Raw genomic sequence first — 27783 nt, forward strand, 5'->3', positions numbered from 1 at the left:
TAAGATGTCAGACTGGGATGTAGCCACACCTAGCACCCATTCTATCACAGACTGTGCCCAGGGTCCACCTTGTTCCTATCCAAAGTGCATTGATATAGTCTATCAGAAAAGTTAAAATCTGGAGTAAAAATGAGCACTTCTATAATTTCCATGAAAAAGTGGACAGAACTTATAAAATTCACATAGAACATTTTTTTATTTTGTTGAACAGTATTTTATGACTAAAACTATTTCCATCAGAACATTTTCAACCAATTCTGCCTAACTAAACTAATTAGTCTGACCTTCTGCATTACAAAGCTCAAAGACTTCCACATAAATACTCTCAAAAAATCCATGTAAATACGGAGCATAAAGACACTGTGTTTAATGTTAGAGTTCAAGTGATGAAAAAAATCAGCTACGCATCTGATAAGGTGTTAAAATAATTTATTGTCTTTGACTTCAAAATCCATACTTTATTTCAGATTGAAACTTTCTATCATCTGATTCCAGTCCACTAAATCTTGTTATGCTTTTGTTACTAATTAATGAGCCTTTTAGAATGAGATATCATGTTCCCCTTTGCGTTTGGGACCCCACAAGAAAGTGTTTTCCCTTCCCATCTTTTCTTTTCCTCCCCCTTTACACAGAACTAGATATGTTGATATTACAAAGTGTATTTTCTTCAGCATCTTTGTAAGTCCCACATTTATAACATTTCAGAAAAAGAGATTTGCTGCTTGGTTTCTTTTATTTAAAAAAAAGAAAAAAAAATCTGTATTACTCTAGCTTCTACAGCAAATCCAAGGCCTGAATTTAATCTTTGCATTGTTATCATTTGTAACAGCTCATATTAAGGCTCTGTGATATCTAGTGGAAACAACTCCATATGGATTTTATTACATTCTTCAGTTAGGTTAAATGACCTGAAATTATGCAGGCATTTTGCCACTGATCTATTATCCAGAAGTAAAAACAAAGGTGAGGGGAGAGTGCAAATAAATATAACCTTAGACTGAGTTGAAGAGGAAGCAGTTTGTTGGCAAGTTTGTAACCACCAGTTGGTTTATGGACATGAGAAACACCTCTTTTGGTTTATACAGTAGTATTACTGAACAGAAAGTAGCAGAGGGATTGAATTAATTTCTTTATATAATATTAATAAAACCTTTCTGCTAAACTCCCACCACAGCATCAAAGCACTGGCCTGAAAAAGTTTCTTGTTCACTGTTGACAGATATTAGCTGTCCTTTACACCTACAACTCCTCTATTCTTCTAGATATAATCTGACATGCCTTTGATCTTTGTAAATTGTATACTTCCGACTCAGGACAGAGAGGGTACTAGAAAAAAAGTATTAGTCAGGAGAAAGTTTTTCCATACATATGTAAAATTATTTATAAAAATTGATGTAAGCAGGTCGCATAGTACGATGCCCAACAATTTTCTGTCTGAGGAGCCTTTTGTGGAACCAGAAAAGGCGGGGGGCGGGGCGGGGTGGTGGGGAGGAGGGGAGGGAATATCTATGTGGACTCAAGGAAAACAAGGGAATCCTACCTTAAAATGCAAACTTCTGATTTATCTTTTGGGGAAACAGTACTATTCTTAATGTGAAAGCAGATACCACTCATCTGGTATACAATTCCTTTCCCAACTTCACAGACCACATCAAATGGTACTTTTATTGTGGGTTCTATATCTCTTGATGGTACCATAGCTCCTAATGCTTATCTTCCATTCAGTGGTAAGACCCTTCACAAACTCTTCCTTGGTTTACCCCTGACTTTTTCTCTTATCATACTGACCCATCCATACTACAAATGATGTCCTCTTCAATGCCCTGCTTTTCTCCCTCCTTTGCCTACCTCTTAGGATTTTCTGTCTGAACTTCTATATACAAATATGTTACTGGCTCGTGCACTTGGATGGGCGTAACAACTAGATAGGCAGTTCCGTCCTCTTTGCTCTAAGGACTACAGCAGGCAAATGTCACAAAACGGAACGTTAGAGATCAGTTACAGTTGGCTGCATGGTAGAGAAAAACAATGGGCTGAATTAGTAGACGTGACATTTTTTAGAATAAATGATTTATGTACTGAATTCTATGGTGAAAAATAAAATAGTTCTGGTTTATGTATTAATAAATATGTTGTCATGAAATAATATCTACTAATTGTTTTATTTCACTTTAGTTTACTTGAGCACAGAATTTTAGAAATGGAAGAAAGGCATAAAGAGGAGCTGGACACTTTGAAGGAGGAAAAGGAGAATCTACAAAGCTTGGTCACACGACAAAGCTACATAATCCAGGAACTAGAGAAGCAGTTAAACAAGGCAACAAGCAATAACAGTGTCCTGCAGAAACAGCAGCTTGAATTGATGGATACAGTTCACACTCTGATCACACTCTGTTCCAAGGAAGGAGGTAAGAAAGTAGCATTATAAAACATTAGAAGTTCTGTGGAATTTCTTCTGAAGTAAGTTCTGAATTTTTGGAAAGGCAGAACTTAATGAGCTTGTTCCAAGGAAGAAAAGGACATTATAACTGACAACAAATGAGCTGATGAGAACCCACAAATCAAATAAAGTTCAGACAGTGCTGAGGCCAACCCTTATACTAACAGCAATAATTTGATTTTTTTAATTTAATATCATTGAGTTGTTATACTTGACCATAGCTGATCTAGGCCATAATTCCATTGACTTCACATTAGCAATACTGATTTATTCCTCTGAGCATCTGTCTCCTTCTGCTGGGAGTAATCCAACCAACTGTGGATGCTAATTTTATAGATGCCTATACCTAATTTACTCTAGACTTACTTTACAGTCAATGGAGAGAACAGGGTACCAAACAAAGGAAGGTAACCCAGAACTTTATACATATATATGGGTTATAATGTTGATGAACTTGGATGTAGGCACTTATGGTGCTGTAGACTTCCAAAAGATTAATCTCTTCTCTTGAATGAGATTTTGTTTATAATAAGGGATCATTTTTCTTCCTTCTGCCTTGCTGGATTTTGTTTGTTTCTGGGTGCATTAGGCACACTCCGAACACAAAAGATAGAAATAACAGAATAACATCTTTTGAAAGAAGGAGCTGACAAAGACTCTAGGACAATTCTCCTCAAGTCTGCCTTTCTTAGTAAACAGATTTCTTACAGAGACTGAGAAAGAAATTCAGGTAGGATTTCAATTTTCAAATGTTAAAGACAGTGCAGAATGTCTCTGGAAAGAAATTACTTTTACCAGAACTGGTCAAGGGAGATGAGTGAATGGAGACCACCGTAAAGGGTGGAAATGGGACACCAGAAAGAACAAATTAGTAACTATGAAAACCAAGGCAAGGTCATACAGAAGAGAGGGAAGAAGATACGTAAGGGAGACTATAAGTGAAAAGGCATATGCTAAGAATAACAACAGCTAAAAGGGGATTAACAACCTTGCATGGTACGGCATGCAGAGGGTTAGAAATACTGGGTGAAAGAAAGTTGAGGAAAGAAAATAATATCCATCTGGGAAGAAGCCATCAAAACCCTTCTGAGAAAGGGTACAGGGTAAACTTAGAGAGAAACTGTAGATGTGAGAGTTGCGCTAGTCATTCAGTGAGTGTGGAAACATGGATGAAAGAGGTCTATGCAAGGTTAAGTACCAGCAGTCTGAAGAGCTCAGCATATTTACTCATTGTAATTCTAGCGCTCTAAGTGCCATAAATCATCTAAAAAACAAAAAGTAAAAAAACCAAACAAAAACCTCAAACAACAACCCCATCCCCCCAATCAAAACCTTGTTACCTGCATCGTTATTCAATACTATGTTTAAGAGGCAGAAGGACGTATTAGATCATTCAAACCATTCAGCTCAAGGCAGTGTGGGTTTGCTCTCTACTGCATATTCCCATGCAACTTGTGTGGCTTAAATCTGAACTGCTCCAGTGACAAGGATTACATCTCTTCCTTTGGAAGTGTTGCATGCTCAGGCCTGTGTTGCTAGACTGCTGGGGTTTTTTTTTAAACTTTTTTTCCCCCTCATGTTCATTCTAAATGTTCCCTTCTGCTTACTCTGTTACACAGTTCCCCAGCATTTTGAATTAAATAACATCCTTCATAGTAGGCTGTTCTCATATCAGTAGAGGAACATTGTGATGCAATGCAAATCCTCTATTATGTTTTATGGTCTTTTGGCAAAGAAACCTGGCAAAGCTGTGTTCAGAGTGTTCTAATAGAGCTCAGGAGTACTTTAAAATTAATATAAAAATGAAAGATATATTATTCTCATACAGAGGTACACTGCAAGTTCTTTTTAAGGTTAGAAACAGATTTTCAAATAATTATGAATTTGATTCAAAGAAAAAAAAACCCAAACAAACCAACATTTTTCCTAAACTAAGTTTCCTCAGCTGCTTCTTATAAAAACTTCAAGTGAGAATTACAGAAGTGGATGTTTAAAAATTGGCTCTTGGGTACAAATTCAGGTGCCTGAAAACCTGATTTTTCAGCTTTTTTTTTACTTCTGAGGAACTGTGGAAGCAAAAGATGCTCTGCACAGTTAAATGCCTAAATATAATTTTAATAGCCTAACTCAAACCCTTGGTTTTGGACTCTGTTACCTTTTGTGTATTAACATGTGCAGAATTTTCCTTGGATACCTTTTTTGTTTAAAGATAATAATTTAAAGAGAAATAATTGCAGGAATGTTTCCACTTACTGGGTGCTTAAGTCTAGCTGACCAACATTTTTGGTAAGTACATTCTCAGCTGAAAAAGGAGCCAGACAGCTTAAGTTAAAATAATAATATTATCCTGGAGCACAAGACTGCTCTAATGAAAGCTGAAGACAAAAGGATTTGGTTGTACCAAAAATTAATACCAGCTTCAGTCTGTGCAAATATATGTTGAAGATAGAAAAGTATGCATGCTGGGAAGTAAAACTGGAGCTACTCTAAATTCACACAAAAATATGAAGTTTAGGTAGTCTTAACATACGTCTTTATGTGTGCACTAATGTTCAAAATGTAAAATATGCTGTGAGAACTGGTGTTTATTGGGAGATAGAGAATAACAAAATGTGATACATAAATCAGTGACACCCCTTCTATCTTATATTTTGGTAAATCTTAGTCATCTAATTTCATAAGGGATATAGCAGAAATGGAAAAGGTCCAGAAAAGAATAGGACAATGGAAATAATTAGAGACCTGGAACGATTTCCATATGAGTAGAGAGAGCTGTAACATACAGAACTATTAGATGAGAAAGAAGGTATGTAGGATGGTGTTATGGAAGTATACAAAATAAATAATGGTAGGGAGAAAAGGAAGAGCCAGTAACATTGAGAGATATTTTCCATGGATAAAAGATAGTACTTGATTAAGTTAAGTAGAGGTTGCTAGATATCATTGAGATTGATCAAGATTTTTAAATTATTAGAAAGTTGAAAAGCTAGCAAAGAATGGGTCCCCTTAAAACCTTCAGGCTTTTAACTAGGGACACTCATCTTTGAAAGGAAGCACAACATAAGCGAAGCATCAAGTTTAGAAGGCCAGATTGTCAAAGGTGAGTAACTTCCTGAGGATGAGCACAGGAGTTTGGAGATACTGCAAAGTATGTCTAAACTCTGTGGTATTTTGAGAATGGCTTTAAGTGCCTTTGTTGGATTTTCAACCATAAATTAAAAATGTAAGTTGACATATTTTTTATTACATGTATGTGTATAAATTTTAAAAACTATTATCAGTATCAAGAAACCTAAAAATCTCCCCCAAGATAAGTCACAGAAGAGGAAAATCATGTTCTTCTTCGCATAAGTCATAGTATTCAGGATTTTCCAATTTGTGAAACTGAAATGAGTTATTTTAAAACTGTTTTTGACAAAATAATAATAATACAGATAAACAACTTCATTTGAAACCAAGGTGGTGATACCCATTGTCTTTTTATTACAAGGCATGAGATAAATTTCCTCCAGTAATGACATAATCCTATCAGAAGACTTATTTTCAGATTAATTTGAATAAGTTGGGAAACTTTCAGAAGTTTGCCTGTGAGGATCCTGTGAATAATACAGCTGAACAGTGTAGAGGGAGATACAGGGCTGAACAGAAACTGGTTTTGTTTGGTTTTACACTCTGAGAAGCTTAGCTAACATAGTCCCTAGTACTGGATGACAACCCTAAGAAATCTGCTTTGGTACTTTCACTGTGGCTAAACAAACTTTAGGAGAATTTCTGAAGGATATAAAGGCAAATGAGGAAGACAGAAAAAACTAAAAGCCACACAAAGGATAAATTTTTAAAATATAGATGGACCTAAATACAAAATCCAGATCCCACTTTCAGTGTCAGTTTTGGTACAGACCGGTTTTGGGATGGGGCCTACCTGTAAAACTTGGAATTGTTTGTGAGTTTGGTTTCCAAAATACCACCCACCCCTGTCCCAGTGTGAGCAATTCTAGGATTTCAGTGGCATGTAATCCTTAAAATAGACACTCTAATAGGTCACAAAGCCTACAGAGAGTCAAATATACACAGCATACCATGGGGAATCACATGTCTCCATTTTGGCATGTGTCTATGGCTAAACAGATTTGTCACATTGTTTATGTATTTTTTAGGCAGGGCCAACAATCTTGACAGTGGCTGCCAATAAATTTCTAAAACAGAATTTCTAAAAAAGCAGTACTTTCAGACACTAGACTTCGAATTGAAATGATTGTTCAATATGGTGAAAAGTTAAAGTAACTTTTGAAAGAATAAGTAATTTCCAAATTCAAATATAGATAAATGCCTGAAACTTTTACTTTTCCCCAACAAAAGACAGAGAAATAGAAACACTGAGGTGAAGGTTTAATTAATTGCCATACAGATATTGCACAACTGTCTCTAAGACTGTAGAAGTCCTTCACCTGTAGAAGAGTTGGATAGAGAACACATCATTCTTTGCAAAGGTCATGAAAGATTTTGTGATTATTGTTTTCTTTAAACTGTTCATTCATCATACTACTTTGAATATTATTTGTCTGAGGGTGGATAAAGCATTTTGGCACACTGCTGTCACTGTCAAACAATAAATGTGTAACACAGTAACTGGTTTAGTGACAGACTTTCTAAGCTTTCACATCAGAAAAATTACTTACAAAAAGGATATGTAGTGCTAAGTAGAGATTCACACAAATATTACTCAAAAAGAAAAATACAAGGAATACACTACAAATTATATTAAGCAATAAATAATATCATCATCACGGAAGTGTGTACAAGTTCAAACCCAGTAATTAAGAGACTGTATTGGTCCAGTGGGAAATTATGTTCCAAGCCAAACATCACAAAATGTGCCCAGTCAAAAGTCACATATATTTTCAAATTTATATATTTTTTCTTTTTTTTTTTTCCAGTAGGAGAAAATAGACTTAGAGTGTCTATTGTGTTAACATTAATTTGTATAACTTAAGATAGCTGCCCAAGTACTCCTACCCACAGAATAAGGGAATGTAAAAATTCAATGGGGAAGTGTATTTAATCATAAACTTATTTTCCTTTTCCTGTTTTTTATGTTGTCTGTCAGACTGCATAGTAACATACCTTATGAAAATGTTTGGTCTAAACTTGTATACTTCAGAGGACTAATGGAACAGTAGAGAAAGTTTTGTCATGAATGTCTGGTTTTGTGACCTCCTAGTAGGAGAGAAATGAAGCATTAGCTTCCTCTTGAATGCTGATGAGAAGCAAAGCTTAATTCTCAAAGTAATACACATGTATGCTAGGAATTTACCTCTCCAGAAGTGCCTATTGAGTTCATGAAGTAAATAACATGGTTAGTGGGTCTGGCATTTCTGAAAAGGTACAAATCTCCTGGGTTATGGGTATTTTTAGAAAATTATGCAGGAAAAGTAAATACCTCCAAAAGTTTAGTTGAATGGAATTCATGCTTCTAAAAGGCATAGCAATTGATTTATTCAAAACATTAAACAGTAAGTAGTCTATTCCACTTCTTAGATCACAGTTGTTATGATGTTAAAATTTATGCTGAAGTGAAGAGAGTGAGAATAGAACGAGAACTTCAGAGAAATGACCCAAAGGTTACAGGCACAGGGGAAACTCCACTGACATAAGCAGAATTACCCCAGCAGTGATGCTGGCCTACTTCATTAGAAAGACTTCAAAGACACCTTATATAATACAAGCTAATATTTGGAAAAAAAAAAAAAAAAAAATCCCAGTGGGAATCCCAGGACAGAATAACAGATTCAGGTGTTCTGAAAGGTAGTTTTAAATCTTAATGTTTGGACTGTGTTCAGCAACAGATTTTCTATATTATATTTATTCAGCCATATATTGGAATGCAATAATGAGGACATTTAAATCTAATAGATTTTAGGCAGCTGTGTAGAAAAGTAAGGTTGTATGATACAGTTCTTGGTCATTTTTCTTCTGTGCATGGAAAGAATAATATTGGTACTCATTTGAGCTATATTTTGAGGTGACAGCATGTTTTGTCTGGTACCATTTCCTTAACAATATCTTTTCATCCCTTAAGTACTTGCCTCCTCTTTGTACCTCATCCTTGACATTGTTAAGGTTTTTTTCAACATGATGAGATATAACTACTGAGGCAGAAACCTAAAGTATGGCGTATCAGTCACTTCATTATTTTTCTGCTGAAGCATAGAAGCAAAAACATAAGAGTTTTGCTAGATGCACAGAAGTTTCTGACCAAATTTATCTGCAAGCTGTATGTCTGAGGTGGATCAGAAGTGTGCTTAAAACATGTTTTTAAGAAAAGAATGCATGAATAAAGTGACTGACTTTTTTTTTATACCTGAAATTGCATTTTTGTTACCAATGTGTTATAACATACTATAACGTAATAACAAAACATGATGCTTTTCATCTATGGATTCCAATTTTTTTATTAAGGTTATTTTTCTTAATTAAGTATGAATTAAAAAACACAGACTTGACAAAGTTGGAGTGACCACACCAGAGCTTTAAACAAAACCTCATTTAATGCCCTGAGCCATCTGGTGTTCCACACTTACCTTAATCTCTCATGAAGTCCTACGTTGATCCCCGAATGTGTAAAAACAAATAGCTTCAGCTAAGGTTGACAGTATGTCTGTTCGAGAATACAGAAAACATCCTTTTACTTAGTTTCTTTCTACTTCCTCCTGCTTTAGAGATTTTATGAGCAAGTGTTTTCGTTTTTTAAGACATCTTAAAGCAATGACAGAAATACCTTTAGTTTAAAATGAGATCAGAAGATCACTATCAAAAAATGCCCACCTGCAATTCACAAAGCTCACTATTATAAAGATATGTTCCACTTTTTGATCTGCCTTTATTTATATTTTGAAAGCTGGGGAAAAAATGAATCTTAGTTTTGCACTTAGTGTCATGGAAGAGGGGTCCCCTTACCCTTACTGTAGCTGGATCCAGTTGAGCACATGGACCCACTGAGGTGGAAAGTGCTACAGGGCTGCAGTCAGAGGTCGGGTTGTCTTTGTGCAGTTGTGTAGATGTTCAATTAAACATACATATCAGCACCAGCTTTATTTTGTGTTTCTTGTTTATTCTGTTCAGGTGCTATAGACTTGCTGTTTCCCTTGGAGACTTTCTGTATTGTTATGCATTTTTCAGAGATGCTCAGAAAGCTCAAGTAAGAGTTTTTTGGGGTTAGCCTCACATGACTCACCTAACATTTGCAGTGCAGATGTAGAGTCCTGGTCTGGACTTCCTTTGGAGTCAGCAAAGGCACTTTTGTTAAGTGACTTGTCTTAGGATGAGGCGAATTGCATCTGCAAGTACTTTTTTTCTCTGTATTGTCTGTTAAAGGGTGATGATAACGGTGCTGCTATTTATATGATCAGTATCTACATTGGGAGAGATTAATCTTATATTCTTGTTTTCTAAAAATAACTAAATAAAAATATTAATTCCAAATCATCATGATTTAAAAATAAAAGTTATTTTCATACCTTGCTCAGGCAAGGATACGTAAATTTCCAAGTTATGCTGTATAATAAAACGCAACGAAGTGTATTAGGTAAGATCAAACAAGACTTCAGTTTAATAGAGATTCAGTACTGAAATAAGTAAATTTTGAATGTGCAGCATTTGAAATTTATGACAGCAGGAAAATATTTAAACTCTTCAAAACAGAATTGGGGATTCCCATATTTCATCCCTATTAACTTGTTGATGGTCACAGCAGGAGGTCAATATTTATTAGTACTGAAAAATGATTATTTTAAGTACATATTTTTACATTTAAAATCTTGATTGTTAATATTGAAATCAATTACCCACCTTCATTCACAGAGTATATGTCAGTGCCAAGTACCTCTTCACTCTGCTTTGTGAAAATGGTATTATTCACTCACACTGCAGATAGTACAGGGGATATCAGCATATATAAACCAACTAACAACACTGCTGGTGTCACCCAAATGGCTTGTTAGTGAAAAATTTCTTTCTATGCATACCATTCTTCAGCTGGAAACACTAAATGCACATTAGGGTGCCTGTTTGGAAAAATAAATCAATTAAAGAAATATGGACACTAGAAATATTAAACAAAGCCAGTGGCTTAATCTCTCTTGTAGCATTTGTGAAAGACTTCTTTAGTTCTCATCTCTCCATGAATGGCTCGTTAGTCACAAAATTGCTGTCTCAGACAGAAACTATTAAGGAACTATATTGCAGCTGGATAATTAAGTGTCTTTATCTCTTTGTAAATGGGCCATAAGGCATTCTATTTCAGCTCACTAATGAGGACCACTTTATGGTATTCCTAAGTGATGTCTTTCAAATGCACAGTGAATCGAAGTATTATTGTTGTTACCAGTCACTAAGGCTGGATTTATTGGGAAACACGCTTGATAACTGTTGATAATTTATTAGGTAGTAAATAATTATGCCCTGGAGAGGGTGAAAGCTCACTATGTTAACATTGTTTTCCAAGACCGAGTCAATTCCTGCAGCACTACAGGAGGGAAATTCTGCTTTAAATTATTTATTTAATAAGTAGTTGGATAGTTTGAGAGCTCTTGCTATGCAATTTTTTGCCTTTCTTACTTCAGACTCTTAGAGGGTGGGTGGGAGGGAAAAGTAATACTTTGTTAGCTGCTAAAACTTTTCTGTAAATGTTAATGTGAGACATTTAATTGGCTACACCTTTTCTCTTTCCTCCCCACCTTAAAAATATGGATCTGAAATTCTTGTAGGTAATGAACCTTAGTGTTCCTAATGAATCGAGACTGGACTAGTTCCTAGGCTGGTAGAGTCATCGTAGCCCTACTAACTGCATTTCAGCATGGCTTGGTAGTTATTCTGGATTGTACTTAAGAGAGGTTTGCACACGCATTCGGGCCTCCCACATACAGTAAGTGGTATGCATGCATCCATAAAGGGCTAGGAGTTGATGGCAAAGGGGCTCTTTTTGCTTTTGTCATTGCTCCTTGGAAACAAAACCCTTCCAGTTCTCCATCCAGTCTAGTGATAGTAGGGTCACAGGATGAATCAGATCATTGAGCTGCTCCAGTGGAATAATAAACCTGTATAACAAACAAAGAAACAAAACAACAACAAAAATACAAAGCAAACAAAGAAAACCCCAAGCCTGACTCCCCCCTACACAAAACCAAAACACATTCTGCCAGATCTCCTATTAACTGACTCATTCTGTGGCTGTGGAGACAATCTACAACCGACAGAAATGGGAAGAGCAGCACTGCTCCTTTATGTGACATCCTGCATTGCATTGGATTTTGGGTTATGAATAAGTGCTCCTTTAGACATTAAAAATATGTGTGTGTGTATATATATTTGCTTATACTGCCATAAACTCTGAACACTTAAATGAAGGCCAGCATTTTCCATTCTAATCATTCAGCAGATGAGCATGCCTGGGGAAGGAATTCTAGAGTTCTGTTTTCTCCCACCTTCAAAAATACCCATGTATGTTCAAGGTAAGCTCCCAAAGAAATCTTGAATGAGACACAGGCGGTGCTACTTGCCTATTAATGGTCAAAATGAAAATCATAGAATCATAGAATTGTTTAGGTTGGAAAAGAACCTTAAGGTCATCAAGTCCAACTGTAAACCTAACACTGCCAAGTCCACCACTAAATCATGTCCCTAAGTGACTCATCCACAACCTCCAGGGATGGTGACTCAACCACCTCCCTGGGCAGCCTGTTCCAATGCCTGTCAATCCTTTCAGTGAAGAAGTTTTTCCTAATATCTAGTATAAACCTCCCCTGATGCAAGTGGTGGCAATTTCCTCTTGTCCTATCACTTGTCACTTGGGAGAAGAGACCAGCACCCACCTCTCTGCAACCCCCTTTCAGGTAGTTGTAGAGAGCAATAAGGTCTCCCCTCAGCCTCCTCTTCTCCAGGCTAAACAACCCCAGCTCTCTCAGCCGCTTCTTATAAGGCTTCTGCTCCAGACCCCTCACCAGCTTTGCGCCCTTCTCTGGACACGCTCCAGCACCTCAATGTCCTCCTTGCAGTAAGGGGCCCAAAACGGAACACAGAAGTCAAGGTGTGGCCTCACCAGCGCTGAGTACAGGGGGACAATCACCTCCCTACTCCTGCTTGCCACCCTGTTTCTGATGCAAGCCAGGATGCCGTTGGCCTTCTTGGCCACCTGGGCACACTGCTGGCTTACATTCAGCCGGCTGTCAATCAACACCCCCAGGTCCTTTTCTTTGGGGGAGCTTTCCAGCCACTCTTCCCCAAGCCTGTAGTGTTGCATGGGGTTGTTGTAACCAAAGTGTAGGACTCGGCACTTGGCCTTGTTGAACCTCATACAATTGACCTCGGCCCATCGATCCAGCCTGTCCAGATCCCTCTGCAGAGCCTTCCAACCCTCAAGCAGATCAATACTCCCACCCAACTTGGTGTTGTCTGCAAACTTGCTGAGGGAGCACTCGATCCCCTCATCCAGATCATTGATAAATATATTAAACAAGACCAGCCCCAGTATTGAGCCCTGGGGGACTCTGCTTGTGACCGGCTGCCAACTGGATTTGACTCCATTCACCACAACTCTTTGGGCCCAGCCATCCAACCAATTTTTTACCCAGTGAAGACTGCACCCATCCAAGCCATGAGCAGTCAGTTTCTCCAGGAGAATGCTGTGGGAAATGGTGTCAAAGGCTTTACTAAAGTCTAGGTAGACTATATCCACAGCCTTTCTCTCATCTCATCCACTAGGTGGGTCACTTTGTCATAGACGATCAGGTTAGTCAGGCAGGAGCTGCCTTTCATAAACCAATGCTGACTGGGCCTGATCGCCTGGTTGTCCTGTACGTGCTGTGTGCGCTCAAGGTGATCTGCTCCATAATCTTCCCCAGCACCTAAGTCAGGCTGACAGGCCTGTAGTTCCTCGGATCCTCCTTCTGGCCCTTCTTGAAGATGGGCGTCACATTTGCTAACCTCCAGTCCACTAGGACCTCCCTGGTTATATTTATAAAGTAGTATTTTTTAAATTATTACAAAAGAACAGGAAGGAAATCAGAAAAAAATTGTACTACAACGAAAAAAGATGGAAAAAGCTACAAAGACAGATGATCAAAGATGTGAAATAGCATTCATTAAGCATATCAGAGATACTTCAGGCAGTGTAAAAGATAATAGAAGGAGAATGCAGTAGAAATCGTGGGTGGCTTGTATAGCATGGATGCAGAATTACTGATACTTTCAGCTAAAAATAAAGGCTCACCAGCTGAAATACACTGGTTAATACACCGGTTAAAAGATAACAATGGGTGATTTTCCTTCACATGATACGTGTGGTATGGGACACTGTGAATGATTAAAATTCATGTGGCTTTGAAGAAGCAACAGGAGAAATTAATGGAAGAAAATTCTTTCAAAGCCTATTAAATATACAGATATTATAACTGGCAGAGGAAGTGCCTATGCTGTAAATTCCTGGATGTGCTTGCCTGCTCTTCTGCTCTTCTCCAGTCATCTGCTTTGGACGTCTGTTCCTACTGAAGATTCTTTTTTGGGCCAGGTTTTATCCCAGCCCTTGCAAAACCTTCGGGTCCTCCTGGGGAGGGAAAGTCCTAAAGGAAAAAGAAAGTAAGGAGAAAATAAGTAATTGTGAGGGTGCAAGCAAAGAAGAAAACAGAAGAGCAGTGAGGGTTAAAAGGTCAAGTCTGGTGAGGAAGCACCATGACTTCTGCGGCCTCTGATGCTGGAGATGGGACACTGGAAAGGCTGGAGTGGCAATGTAACCTGGTATAGCTACTCTCATAACTTCATCTAGGATTAATGGGAGCCTTGACAATAAAGTTTTATAAACTAGAATCTGCAAATTCATAATCTATAAACTTGATTATGGAGCAATAGTTCCCAGAACAGAAATACTTTATTCCAGTATGTCAAAATGAACCTTTTTTTTTTTTTTTTAAAATTTTCCTTTGGCCAGCTCTTTTTGTCAGATTCAGAGCAAACTCACAAAGAAATACTGCTTTGTAAAGAATTTTGTTGAATGCATACTTTTCTGGAAGGAAAATATATGTCCAAACTTCAGTCCTATCCTTTCTCTCACCTCCCTAATAAACAAATGTGAGTACACAAGCATGCACAAACAATGGCTTATCTGAGAAGACTGCTGGACTCCTAGACATCCAGAAACAGCTTTCATAGTAATATCCCTCCCCCTTTGTTTTTTAAGATGATATTCAGTCTTTGTGGAGATGAAAATAAAACATTGCATTAATACAGGAGGAAATAAAGTTGATGTTGGAGAAAGTTTTGAATCAGGTAGTGGTAGTTTGTCTTTATAAGAATTTAGAATTGGGCACTAAGCATACTTAAAACTTTTACTTAACTAGCTAGATGCATAAAAAGTTTTTGGTGTTTTATCCGTAATAAGTATCTGCAATATTTTTTTAATTTCATACCTCTCAATGGATTGTAATTTTTTAATTCTTTTTTCACATTGGCTGTATTGGGTGATGGTGGTAGTCTTAATAATCCAGAAATGCTTTTTGGAGAGGAAAAACACATAGTATGTATTATGTACCTGAACAGACTACAATGCAGAAAATGCACTTTTCAAGTCCTTTTCGACAGGGACACAAATGTGCTCTTACATGGCTATCATTTCAGTTTGTAGGCAACACGGTGGTTATCTGTAGCGCATATCCAACTTGAAGTTGGACTCCAGGTTGGTGCCTTTCCCTGTGGTTTGCGTAACATTTGCAGCACAACTGTGTTGTCACAGGGTTGTCTTGTTGCAGGGAACAGTTGCACATCACAGCCAGCTATGACGTTGCAGTTTAATTTTTGTTCTCAAGTGTAGGTTGGTCTATGCAAGACTAGGCCACTGAAACAGCAGACTATACCTCTGGTTGTAAGTCAGCAAAAACTGAGTGGCTGTAACTCTTTGCATATTTTTAATCCTCAAAACAAAAATAAACTTCACCCTTTCTCTGTCAGATCTGTTTGTGGTTCCTGCTGCTAAGTCTAGGAACATATATACATGCATGGGCCATGTTCCAGGCCTCCTCACTGTGGAGGTTTGACTGACATCCTTTTGATAACATTAGAAAACGGTTCCTGATTTGATTCTTCACGAGCCAGGCACTATTTGCCATCATAACTGGAACTGTGGTGGTGCACAGCAGCTGCACCCAAATGGCTGGGAAAGAGGTCAGAGATACAGGGTCTCTTACAGAAATGTAGGATTCCCCACCATGTGTCTGGAACCATGACAAGATCAAGGCAAAATTTATTTGCAGTCTGGATCTAGACAGAAACTGCCATTTGGTAGTCCTTGAATGACCCTGTCCTGGAATGCTACAGCTGTAAAAGCCATCAATTCACAAACTTCTCCTTTTTGATTTTTTAGAAGCTGCTCATCTGGGGACAGAAATTTTCACCTCAGATGCTTTTGATAGTGTGGCTAAAATTTAGGTCAATTCTGTTTGCCAATAAGATAAGGAGAGAGACTTTTCCTTCCTGGCTTCAAAAGCATGAAGATTTTTTTTAAGTGTATTTTGGTATGTATAGTGATTGTTAAGTCCTATAAGAAAATTAAATTCATGTAAATAAAACATTAAAACAATGAAAATATAATAATTCACTAAGACACTACAGAAATCTTTGCATATCTGTCCATATAAGTCACTACCAAGCAAAAAAACCCACAGCTGCCTTCCATGTACTGGCAGTATCACTAAAGGACGTAAGATGCTAGTGTTAACCTAGTCTCAAATGATTTCACAAATATGGCAGTTCACATCTTAAATAATTTAGTAAATATGAATGTGATTTTATTGATTCAGTCAACATAATGAACTGCAGTTTAACATTCTTTATTGCTTACAGACAAACTGCACTATTCATTCACCAAATATCTGATGGAGACCTGAAAAGCAATGAGATAACCACTTCATTTTCTCAAAAACAATCAAAAATCTCAATTAAAAAAATCAACTATCTTATTTTTTAATTTTTTTTTTCTAGTAGGGATGAGATCAGATACTTTTCATAGAGCTAGGAAAAAAGATAAGTATTGTATGTTTTAAATTTCATATTCCTAGAGAAGAACTTTAGATTACTAAATATTTCAGAAGCTATTTATTCTTAGTAGTCAGTTTGTTTTTCTTTAAGCCTGGGCAGAAAAGCAGGCATCCTTCATTTGTGATACCTGTTAGGAACTAGTAAACTCATTTACTATTGACTTATTTTCATGATCGATAGCAGACAAATAGTTTGATCCTACAGAGGGGCACACACGACTAACAATCAGTTAAAGGATTTCCCTGGCTCTTGCTTTGGGAAAAGGCTTTACATGTCTAAGCACTCTCACTTGCAAGCTCCAGTAACCCTTTCTAAGAAAACTGAAGAGGCTACAACCTCAGGTGCTGACCCCGGCTTTCTACTGAAGGTTAATACCCTGTTAGTAGGAGCAGCAGAACAGCTGTTCAGCCCTGGCAGTTCAGAGCCTCTGGGTTAGCAGAAACCTCATTGATTTGGATTCCTGTTCCTCCAACGGGGTGCAGAGCTGTTGCACTGCCAGGGCTGTTGCCTCTATATGGGTGCAGCCATCTGATAGAGCTCTGGGCAGTTGTGGATGGTACCTGCTGTATTGCCTGGATTCAAATCATCATCCAGGGCACTGAGGAAAAAAATCAGCTGAAAGACTGGTAACTGAAAGACATAATTCATAAGGTAAGGAAACAGAGGTAGCATAGCCCAAGGAGAAAGTTGTTGGGCTAAAAATTAACCAAAAGACTTTCAGAAGTGCAATGAAAGAAGAACTTATTTCTCTTGTTAATTGTCTTTCTGTTCAGGAAAGCAGGATTTTCTACATAGGCATCATTGCTTCAAAGGAGCATGACTTCATCACTAGTTTATTCATCCAGAAAAGGCAATCAAAAAAACCCTCCAGAGCTCCAAATTTTGGCTAAGCATTCAAGTTTAAAAAATGGTAGTATTATTTTGCTTGACATAGACTTATCTTTTACTTCAGGTACATAAAACTTTGATTTAAGCATTGTATTTCAAAAACAGCTAAACTAACATCAGAAATCTGTGTAAAGTCAATCAAGATGTTGAAGCTGAACAAAGAAGTGTAATGGCTACATACTTTGTTTTTGAACTACTTTATTTGAGCCTTGCTACTTTTAAATTTATGTACACATCTACCATATGTGAGCCAATGCATCATTCAGGAACTTCACTTGATGTACAAAGGATTCAAGGTCTATGTAATGTTACAGAAAAAACAGTCTGGAGCTACAGTAGATAGAAGTGGTTTGGAAATTGTATGGAATATTAAGTTAGAAAAACAACAGCAAACCATAGAAAAAACATATTTTACCCTAAAAGAACATTACCAGTAACATTCCTGAGTATTAATTTTCTGATAACTTTGGGCTAAATTTGTTCTTGCAAATTACAGTCTGATGTATCAAGAAGTGAACTTTGTGCTGGTCATGCTTAATGGACTGTGCTGCAACCTGTAATAGTTCAGCTCCTTCACAAGGAGCTGAGCTTTCCGTCCAGTGGGAGCACCAAATCCTGGGAGAGGGATGAGAGGCACCCAAGAAAAACCATCTTCTCCTGGCTACAGTGGTTCACTGTATAAAACCCACTGCTGCAAAAGAAGGGTATTGGGTTGCTTAGTATATAGGAATTTAACACATCTGTTGTCTGTGATCTCAGGTATTTCAGCTGTCTGATACTGAGAGGAAGGATGGAAGGAATTGGGTGTATCTATGGCATCTATTTGTCCTTCATCTCTTACATCAACAGCAGTTCTATTGTGTTTTTTCTAGTCTTTAAAATGAGGAAAAATTTTGTTTCTAAATATGCTTCCTAGAGATCCATCTCCTTAGCAAATTATTTTAAAATCTAATTCTAATTACTCTGAAATTAAAATTTTACCTTGTTTAAAATTTTACCTTGTTTAAAATTTAAATAATATGAACTTTAGGATATACTCATGATTTTCTTGTCTAACTTTCAGTTAAAAAGGAACCAAATTCAAATTTCCTTGATTGACTCTTAAGTAGTTATTTCCAAGTGGTTTTCAATGTGTGTATAACAGTTAGAGGTATGATAATCTCTCTACATATATATATTAAAATATAAGTACTTTAAGACTCAAGGAAATGAACCCTCTGCCTCTGCACAACTAAATACATTTTTTAGACAAGAGAGACTGGTGTCTGCAGTTGAAACAACAGTATTAGAGAAATTCAGGCCAGGAAGAATGTATCTAATCTAAAGCCCCCTGAAATCAATGAGAGGCTTTGCTTTAACTCCTCTAGGCTTTGGCTCCAGCCCCAAGTAATTATTCAGGTTGGACTTTGGCCTCTGATACTGACACCATCTGCTTACAGGAAAGTACCATGAAATATTTAATTAACACAAATCGTGAAGGTCTCAGTTCTATGTCTTACCTAAAAAATGGCACCTTTGAGACTGCACTGTTGAGGCGTACCTTGCTGAGGACGCCATTCCCTGCCGTCTCATGGGGAAGTATGTCATCTACTGCATTGCCAGCACTACCTTTTCCAAATATGGCCAAGTTTCAAAGCCATTGATTTTCCAATTGAAGTTCATATGCAAGTATATGAACAAGGTTTTATTTTTATTGATGGTGTTGGATAAAAATAATAAATATGCAGCAAATACATGGAAAGGGAGAAGTAAGGGGGTTTTGTTTGTTAAACTCAAATTTTAAAAGAACAAAATAAACCACATAAAACAGAAAAAAGAATATGACATGTATGTAAAATGCCTACCCAGAGAGCAGGATAGTCTTACAGTTCAGGATTGGATTTCTCACTATTTTTCTATTTTCACCTTTTCACAAAATCAGTGAGGTAAAACATTTAACCTTTCTCTTCCTCAGTTTCCCCATCTGTGAAATGGTATTAATGCCAATTGATCTGGCAGGAACTTGCCATCCTAAAATACTACTTTGAAACGTTCAAAGGGGAGATAGTATATCAAGCTACATTCCTTGGCATTATTGCATACCATCTTATGGGCTGGATAGTCCCACATGCTGTGCAAGGCTGTTGCTTTTTTACACACCATTGTCATTAAGCACCAGTTTTGCAGCACAGGCCACTTCATTGACAGTGAATAAGGTGTAGTCTCTTTTGAAGCTATAACTCATATTTTCAAGCCAAGAATGAAAAAGATGTGTCTGTCAACAGACGATGAGTGTGTCTGGAGGACTTAAATATTGTTTCCTTATTGTAGGGATTAATGAAGTGCTCGGCTGGGTGCTGCACAGCACTTAAGGACATGTTTAACTTTAAGAAACTTAGTAGACTGATGGATTTCCATGGGAATACTGATGTGTTTAAAGTATGTGTTGTTGGAATGAAGTCATATCCTTCAGTATCATGTGGGGTTATACTACTTTTGTTTGTGGAAGTGAAGGAACACTCTCAGATGTTACTCCTTCTACAGGGAATCTCCTGATTGTTCAAGACTGGGATCGTCAAACATCTTGCCCTCCTCATTTCTCAACCCAGACTCATGTATGTGGTCTGTCTGCAATATACAGGATCAAGATCTGCACTGGTGTTCTAACATTAATTGTTTTCCTGTTCTGAGCCAAAAATAAATCCAATAAATCATGACTCTAAACAACTGACTTCAGTAGCACTGATTTTTCTTCTTTTTTCCACAAATTGTATCTAGCAACTTTTATGTATGTAGATATGAAAATCATGAAATAAATTTCTGACAAAAAAATAAACTTAAGTATACAGCTCTCTTGCCCCAAGCCCTTAGGCTGCTCAAAAGGCAGTACCTCATGGAGGAAGGGCACAAGCTCTTTCCTTCCGGGGTTCTGCATGGCTGTCTTAGGTGAGCATCTGTCTCAGATCACAACACTGAAGAAGCTTGTTCACCTCCATGTGTCATCTCTGAGGCATTCTTTGGCAATTTCCCAGATACAGCTTGAGTCAGGGGCAACACCTGCAGCTGCACAGACCTTTGCACTCAGATGGAATGTGCTGTGTTAACCTCTTGGTAGACAGGATGCTCTGTTTAGCTATTTGCATCATGACTTACTTCTGCTGGTACGTACTCTGCCACCTGTCTGTAAGTTTCGTATTAGTTCTTTGATACCTACCCATTTGCCAAATGCACTAACTGTGAAAGGACCATAGCACAGTTATTACTGTGTATGTTTGAAAGGAATACAGTATGCAAAAGTGGACTTCCTTGATACAGAAATGCTTAAGATTGCTGCTGTAACTTACGTTATCATGGTTTTTTGTTTTGCAGTTTTACTAAAGAATGCAAAAAAGGAGGAAGAAAAACCTTTCAGAGACTGTGCAGATGTATACCAATCTGGTTTTAACAAAAGTGGGGTCTACACTATTTATATTAACAATGTGTCAGATCCTAAAAAGGTAAAGTAAATATTTGTTTTATTTTCTTGTTTGTTAATATGATGTTGCTCTGACTTTAAAGGCGCATTTGGACCCTTTATTGAAGTTCTTATTCTGCAAAATGTTGTTCTGGTATAAATAACCTGGGCTATATTCAGTCTTGAAAAAATGAAATAGAGTGAAGAATATGATAAACCGTATTATTCCAGACATTCTTCTTTCTTGCTGACAGCAAATCCTTCCTAAGTTCCAACATACACTCAATAGTTGACTCACTTCCTCTGACTTGGCAAGTTCAGTTGAATCAGACTATGGCTGCAAATAAATCTGCGATAAAATTTAGAAGAGAATTAGTAAAGTGCTATAATGAGGAAGCTGATGAGGGGATTATCTGGTAGCACAAGGGAAAAAATAGCAGAATGAGTAGTTTTTAAAGGTAAAGATTTACAAAAATCCTGCTTCTCTTGTAGGGAGCAGGGAAGAGTATTTTTGGCTGTAAAGAACACAACATGCTGAATATTAGCACTGTTTGAAATGATGAAGCATGTATAATCCTGTCCTTCTCAAAAAAGATCCCTGGGAGGGTTTTTTGATGTAAATGAAACAGTCTGTAAAGGAGACTGGTTTTTTTGAAAGGCTTTTGGTACTAAGGTACCTGAGTCAGTTGAAGCTAGGAACATGAGAGAATAACCTTAGCCTAACTTATATGTGGAGGAATGCTGGCTGTCCCTCTGACGGGGCACTACTGGGATCAGCCCCCAACAAGGCTAAGGGCTGATTACCTGGGAGAGGTAAATACAGTGGTGTCCAGCAAGTGGGCCAAACAGGAGGGAGGGAAGCACATATATCTGGTGAATTTATTCTTACTGCAGTACAATGGTGACCCTGCAAACAGAAAAAGGCAATAACAAATATTACCGATGCTATTGTCTATAGTCATTTTATGATGATATTAAGATATGTAAAACTTATTTCTAAACTGAATTTGGTTTTATTAGAGGCCTTTGGATGCCTGTAAATGTGGATATATTATAGTTTACTAAGGAATTAGAGTTCATTAAACCATGTGTAGAATTGGGGTGGGAGAGTGCTGTGGACAAAGACCAATATAACTCTGGTGAATGTGAATGGAAAAATAATTGACATGACATAAAATACGGAGACCCCTTTAAGCATTACTGAACAGGACAAGAACAGTAAAAACAGTTCTGTAGAAGCTGTTCAACTCAAAACAGATATAACATCAAAGTCCAAATTGCATGTACAAGTTGGCAGTAGCTTTTCTTAGCCATATTAAAGTTCATAAACCATCCCCGGAAGCTGGGTTGCAATGAAAAGCAATGGTTACCTGAAAGCACTGTGGCATTGATGCTTCTGATACATTTACCTTAAAACCCACTTCACTGGTAATATAAGGACAGTGACACTATGGAAGCCACCCTGTGTTTCCGCTATATTCCTGTTTGCAGACACTGCTATCAATCAATACAGGCAGCACAACTCAGCTGATATCACTGCATTATTTTTTCCTGGGAGGGGTGTGTGTGGTGTGTGTGTGTGAGGGCATTTCTGCTACCACCTGTTTCTGTCTTGTCCTAGTGATAACAAAGCATGAGCTCATCCCAGGCACGTTCATGTTAGTCAAGTGAGGACTGTGATTGCTTTAACAGATGTTTTTTCAGACATTAAGCTTGTATTAACAGTCTGCAAGGTAGTGCTGTGTAGAGATAGCTGAACTAACTCCAACTGAGATGATAGCTTCAAAATCACATCAATGCAGCACTGTGCCAGGACTAATTAGCCCAGAGGTAGCACCATGTTGACACAGTTAGATTGCTCTGGGACCCAAGGTAAATACCCTGATAGGTACTCCATGGAGACATACCCACTTGTTTAAAGCCAGCTTAGTTATCTGGATTACCACAATGCAATGCACAACTCTGACATGTCTTAAGAGGCCTAATATGTTGTTACCTTCTGTAATACTCACAGCCACTGGCAAATGTCTCATTTATAGTAATTTTATATTTCAGGTCACAAAAATATGCCTTCATTTCATTTTATATTTCCTAAGGGATCCTTACTAGAATCCTGACATTGAATAGAAAATATCCCTTTGTGACACATACAAATGTTACTGTCAGTTCTAGTGTTTTGCTGGTTTTACCTTCATATATTCACAGAAAATTATCCTCTGTGCTTACATTTCCATAACATTTATATGCCTCATTTTCATATGTTTACAAATTTAGATTGCAATTTTTCTTTCACATTCCTAGCTTTAACAGTTCATTAGTTTAGTTCATTAGTCTTCCATTCCTGCATCAAAAATTAGTGATTCATTTCTGTTTAAAAGGATCTTAATAATATTCCATATTTTTGTGATGGGAAGAAAAAAAGGTAGGATTAAAGTATTAAGCTAATTAATTGGCTTACTTTGATGTGTGTGTGTGTGCAATGCCTGATGGTGTTGACAAACGATTGTCCCTAGGCCATAGTGAGAGCAAAGGCAAGAAGAGTCCTCTCAGTCCCCTGCAGAGGTGGGGCCAGCTACAGGGGAAGCAGAGGCTGCTGATGAGCAGAGGATCATTGTGAGTGAGGTTGTCACTGTTTTGGAGCTGAAGGAACCATGTGACCTTCAAGAGCTGAAGCTGGCCAGGGGTACTGCTCTGAGTGCACACAAAACCTCCGTATCTCCCCTTGGATCAATGTATTGAACTTTCTTATGGTCTCCTCTAATGCCCTCACAAGAATGACTTCTACCAACTTCTGGATGCACTGCACTGAAAATGTAATGTAATTTATTAATTGCTAGTGGGATCTATATATCTGGGTCTTTATATGGCTCTGCAAAAGCAATTGCCACTGTTGCCATGAATGCAGCCTTCACTCCTTCCCTCTACTTTCTGCCTGTGGACTGCCTACCAAATTGGTGTCAATGGTCTCTCTGAGCATATCTGCCAGAATTTTAACGTATTAAATGTAAGCTAGCCCCATATACTGTGGAGACTGTCGTTCCAACATGGTTACCTTCAGGCTTGTTTTCTGCATAGCAGAGACACATCCCCTGAATCTCAAATGGCTGGTCTTGAGTTTGTTGCTCCATGCCAACAATGTGGACTTGTGATGTCTTAGTGTGCGTGCACTTAAAATGCAGTATGTGGTAATCCCCCTCCTTTTGTTTACTTTAACATTGGACTGATCTCTAAATTATTGTTATAAAGTTTATAATAATTTAGTTCATAAAGCTAAAATACGTATAAATAATCCCATATATGCCTTTCAGTAGCTTGAGTATTTTTACCCATGCCTTTAAGGAAGGGCAAGAGTGCAATGTTTTGGATCCTCTTTTAATCTAAATCAGGTTGTTTTATTGACAATAAAACAGAATCTAAAGGTGTATACAAATTCAAGGTCACTTTTCTTCATCCTCTGGTAGAGGGTTAAATATCAGAACATGTTAAAAGGTGTTTAATGGCTGAGTGCCTTGACCTTGTCTGGGACAGAAGCCAGTCCAGGACATTTGTTGGCTAGAGCTATGCACAACGAACATCTATAATCAGCTTGGCACTCCTGTTAATACAGCAGGTGTTTGTGTCTACCACCGTGGAAAGTGCCAGACCACACAATGATGGCTAGTGAATAATGTGCTGATGTAAATCTTTCTTTCACTGTGTAGTTTTCTCTTTTAATTTGGTATATTATTCAGAAAACATCAAAGTCTTTTTATAGGTATTTTATTACATTTTAGTATGGAAACCCCATCATTTGTTTGTGTGCATCTTTAAAATGAGTAGTCTTAATACAGTTGAGGATTTAATGCTTTAAAAATTGGCAGTGGATTCAGCTTGAAATTACTTATAAGGAAAGTAAATCCATCATTTAGAAATTCTCACTGTAAATCAGACTAAAGATATTAAATCCTGTAGATAAATGTTTTGACTCACAGTGTCCTCCCTGAAGGAGGAATAGGGCCAAAACATTTGTCTAGCAAATTGTGGGTTTTCTTGTGGTTACCCTAAATCAAGTTCACATGTTTGCACTGTTCGGTATTCTGTTTCCTTCCTATACCTACACAGGGACTTCTCTTGGCATGCCTGAAGCAAATTAAAACAAAAGCACTTGCACAGGATTACTATGACAATGCTTATGAGTAGGAAAGATTTGGAATTGCTTTGCCTGAGGGTGGAATATGGTTCTCTAGTCAACTGAGGGAGGAATTTTTATTTAACTGAATTGGATAGTAACCTCCAATTTTGCAAAGCAGCTTTAAGCTTTAAATTACTGACCAGTGCTGAATGGATTGACTCTTGTTGATGTGAATGCCAAAAGCTAACCTGATGGGTGACACCTCTTTAACCCTCTTATATATTGACATCTTAAAAAGAGAGATCTAACTACTCAAGAGCACAGACAAATGAAATTTAGGATAGTTGCAGTGCCAGTATGGCATGGATGAGTACAAGGGAATGAAAATCAAGAAAATTTGCTTGAGTGAGTAGCACTGAGAAACTTAGTCAGATCTTAAAATCAAGTGTCATAAAAAAACAGGAACGAAAATTAATACTATCACTTGCCACATACCAAGAAAAGTGAATGGATGAGCAGTGTTTGCATTTTTTGATAATTTATCTTCTATATTTTTTGAAAGGATAATGTAAGAAGAGTGAAAAATGAATGAAAATTAAATATCCATTTTTGTTATATATATGGATTATTTAGGATTTTTAACAGGTTTCAGTTGATGCAATATTCTAACATCAAGCTTCAGCAAAATTGTCAAATTGTTAAATTATCCTTAATATACAGAATCTCAGTATTTAAGTTAGAATTTTATTAGTGCAATGATGGCAAGATATGATCTTACATGTTCTGTATAGGTCTTAACTTCTGAGCTTGTCCCGCTGACCTCTGTTCTTGAGACTGTTCCTGTCTACGTCCTCTGTCAGCTGTAAGGCAGCTTAGACTGAGATCAACTGTTTCTGTTTTGGCACACTGCCTGACACACTGTAGGTAACATTACAATACAAAACAAAACAGAATAATCTCATCTGTACTACATTTTGGACTACTTGAATAGGTATTTTCTGTAAGAATTCCTGAAGGGTCTTTCTTAGACAGAATGGCACTCTGCTAAAAGCTGTAGAAAACATTATTACTGAAAAAAATACTCTTGTTTGTTAAGAAGAAGAGAGTTGTTTCAGGGACACTGCAGAGAAAATAGAAAAGGAGCATGGACGGAATGTGAAGAGGAAAGCTGAGGATGCAGAGGGGGATGATGGGGAGATGTTCTTGGGTAATGTGCTGAAAGAACAGGAGATATTACTGGGAGAATTACACTGAACATGAGGAGAGCTCCGGTTGTAATCAAGCGATTGAGGATACCATTGAGGTCATAGGGCATGAATCCATAGGAAAACAGACTTCCTTAGTGCCATTATTCACAAATGTTTTTTTTTCCATCTAAGATGACAGGATTCCAATGCAAGTTTGTTTTATTGGGTTTTGTTGTTTTTTTTTTTTTTTTTAATTACTGCGTAGGTCTTTTGCAATATGGAAATTGCTGGAGGAGGATGGACAGTTATACAGCACCGAGAAGATGGGAGTCTGGATTTTCAAAAAAGCTGGAAAGAATACAAAATGGTAAGGTGAAAAATGTGGAATAGCTGTACAGTTCATAGAAGTGTTAGATTTTAAATAGTACTTCCTATTATCTTAAGCAGATAGTTCTGCCTATAGTGGTGTGCTGTGGTCCTGCAGTCTTTTATGAGCTACTTTTTGTCATGTCTGTTACTTTCAAAAATCATAATATTCTTTTTACTCAATTAGTTGAGTATTATTTCCCATGACTTAGGGTTTCTTTCAGATCAGTTACTGAGATTAAAGTGAGGTCAGGCCGAGGCATATGCACTAAAGAATGTTGCTGTCTGTCCTTCTGAAGTTTTGACTTGCTGTGATGTTAAGGGGTAATAAGCATGTGATAATGTTCCTAATGCATGGATGTTTTCAGCTGAGGGGAACTCCTTCAGAACTTGGAGCATCTCAGATAGGAATGAAAAGTTTTACTGGGGTTTGTCCCAAGTCATACAACACCTCTGCCAATCAAGCCAATGTACTGGTAATGTTGATACTTCGGATAGGATTAAAAGAAAATAAATAGCTTACCAAATTACTGATGACATGACTTCAGCAGGCTATTTTCCCTTTGCCAACTCAAAAAAATTTTACTCCAATTTAAATAACTGTGTTATCAGCCTGGAAGAGGAAAATCTTTTTTCCAACAGTTTTCAAAAAGCACTAAATGAAAAGAGCATTTAAAATGTTTAAAAATAAAAGCAAATTCAGTTCAGTGTAAATTTCTATGGGAAAAAGTTATTTTACAGAACTTACTTACCATTTCAGAAATAAATGGAATACCAGATTATAGAACCAAAATGTCATTTTGGATTTAATGGATGCTTTCTTTTCAATATTTTTATATTACTTGAAAATATAAATTCTAGGGGTAAAAACTAACCATTTGGGTCAGACCTCTGCTGCTATGGATATGAGAGGATGTAATCTGTTTCATAATACTTGTGAAGTAAAAATAATATTAAAATGACTAATAGATATTTTTGAATGAATTTGCAAAACTGGAAACAATTTTTTAGAATTCATAAAGATAGAAAATCAGATTACTTTTGGAGTTTTAATTTAGCAGGAAACTTGAAAACTGTTTTACTCTATTTTGGTTCAGAGTCAAATAAAATATAAAACATCAATTTATTTTGGGGGAACAAAAATTTGAAGATTCTACCAGTTCTAGTTATGAGGAAATTAGAATTCGTATATGCAATCTGACTCATTCTCTACATAAGGGCTGTTTTAATTTACATACCATATGAATTATTGAGATTTACTCAGTTTTTCTCTCCT

General features: G+C 37.2%; 1 protein-coding gene across 1 annotated transcript in view; it reads left to right on the forward strand.

Annotated features, from left to right (window-relative positions):
- ANGPT1 (angiopoietin 1) overlaps positions 1–27783 on the forward strand; it is a 170486-nt gene that overhangs the window by 90925 nt on the left and 51778 nt on the right. The window contains exons 4-6 of the mRNA XM_059815195.1: positions 2176–2408; positions 20759–20886; positions 26407–26508. Coding sequence (XP_059671178.1) covers positions 2176–2408; positions 20759–20886; positions 26407–26508 — 463 coding nt within the window. The remainder of the gene's footprint in view (positions 1–2175; positions 2409–20758; positions 20887–26406; positions 26509–27783) is intronic.

Source organism: Gavia stellata, chromosome 3 (assembly GCF_030936135.1).
Source record: "Gavia stellata isolate bGavSte3 chromosome 3, bGavSte3.hap2, whole genome shotgun sequence".
Lineage (NCBI taxonomy): Eukaryota > Metazoa > Chordata > Aves > Gaviiformes > Gaviidae > Gavia > Gavia stellata.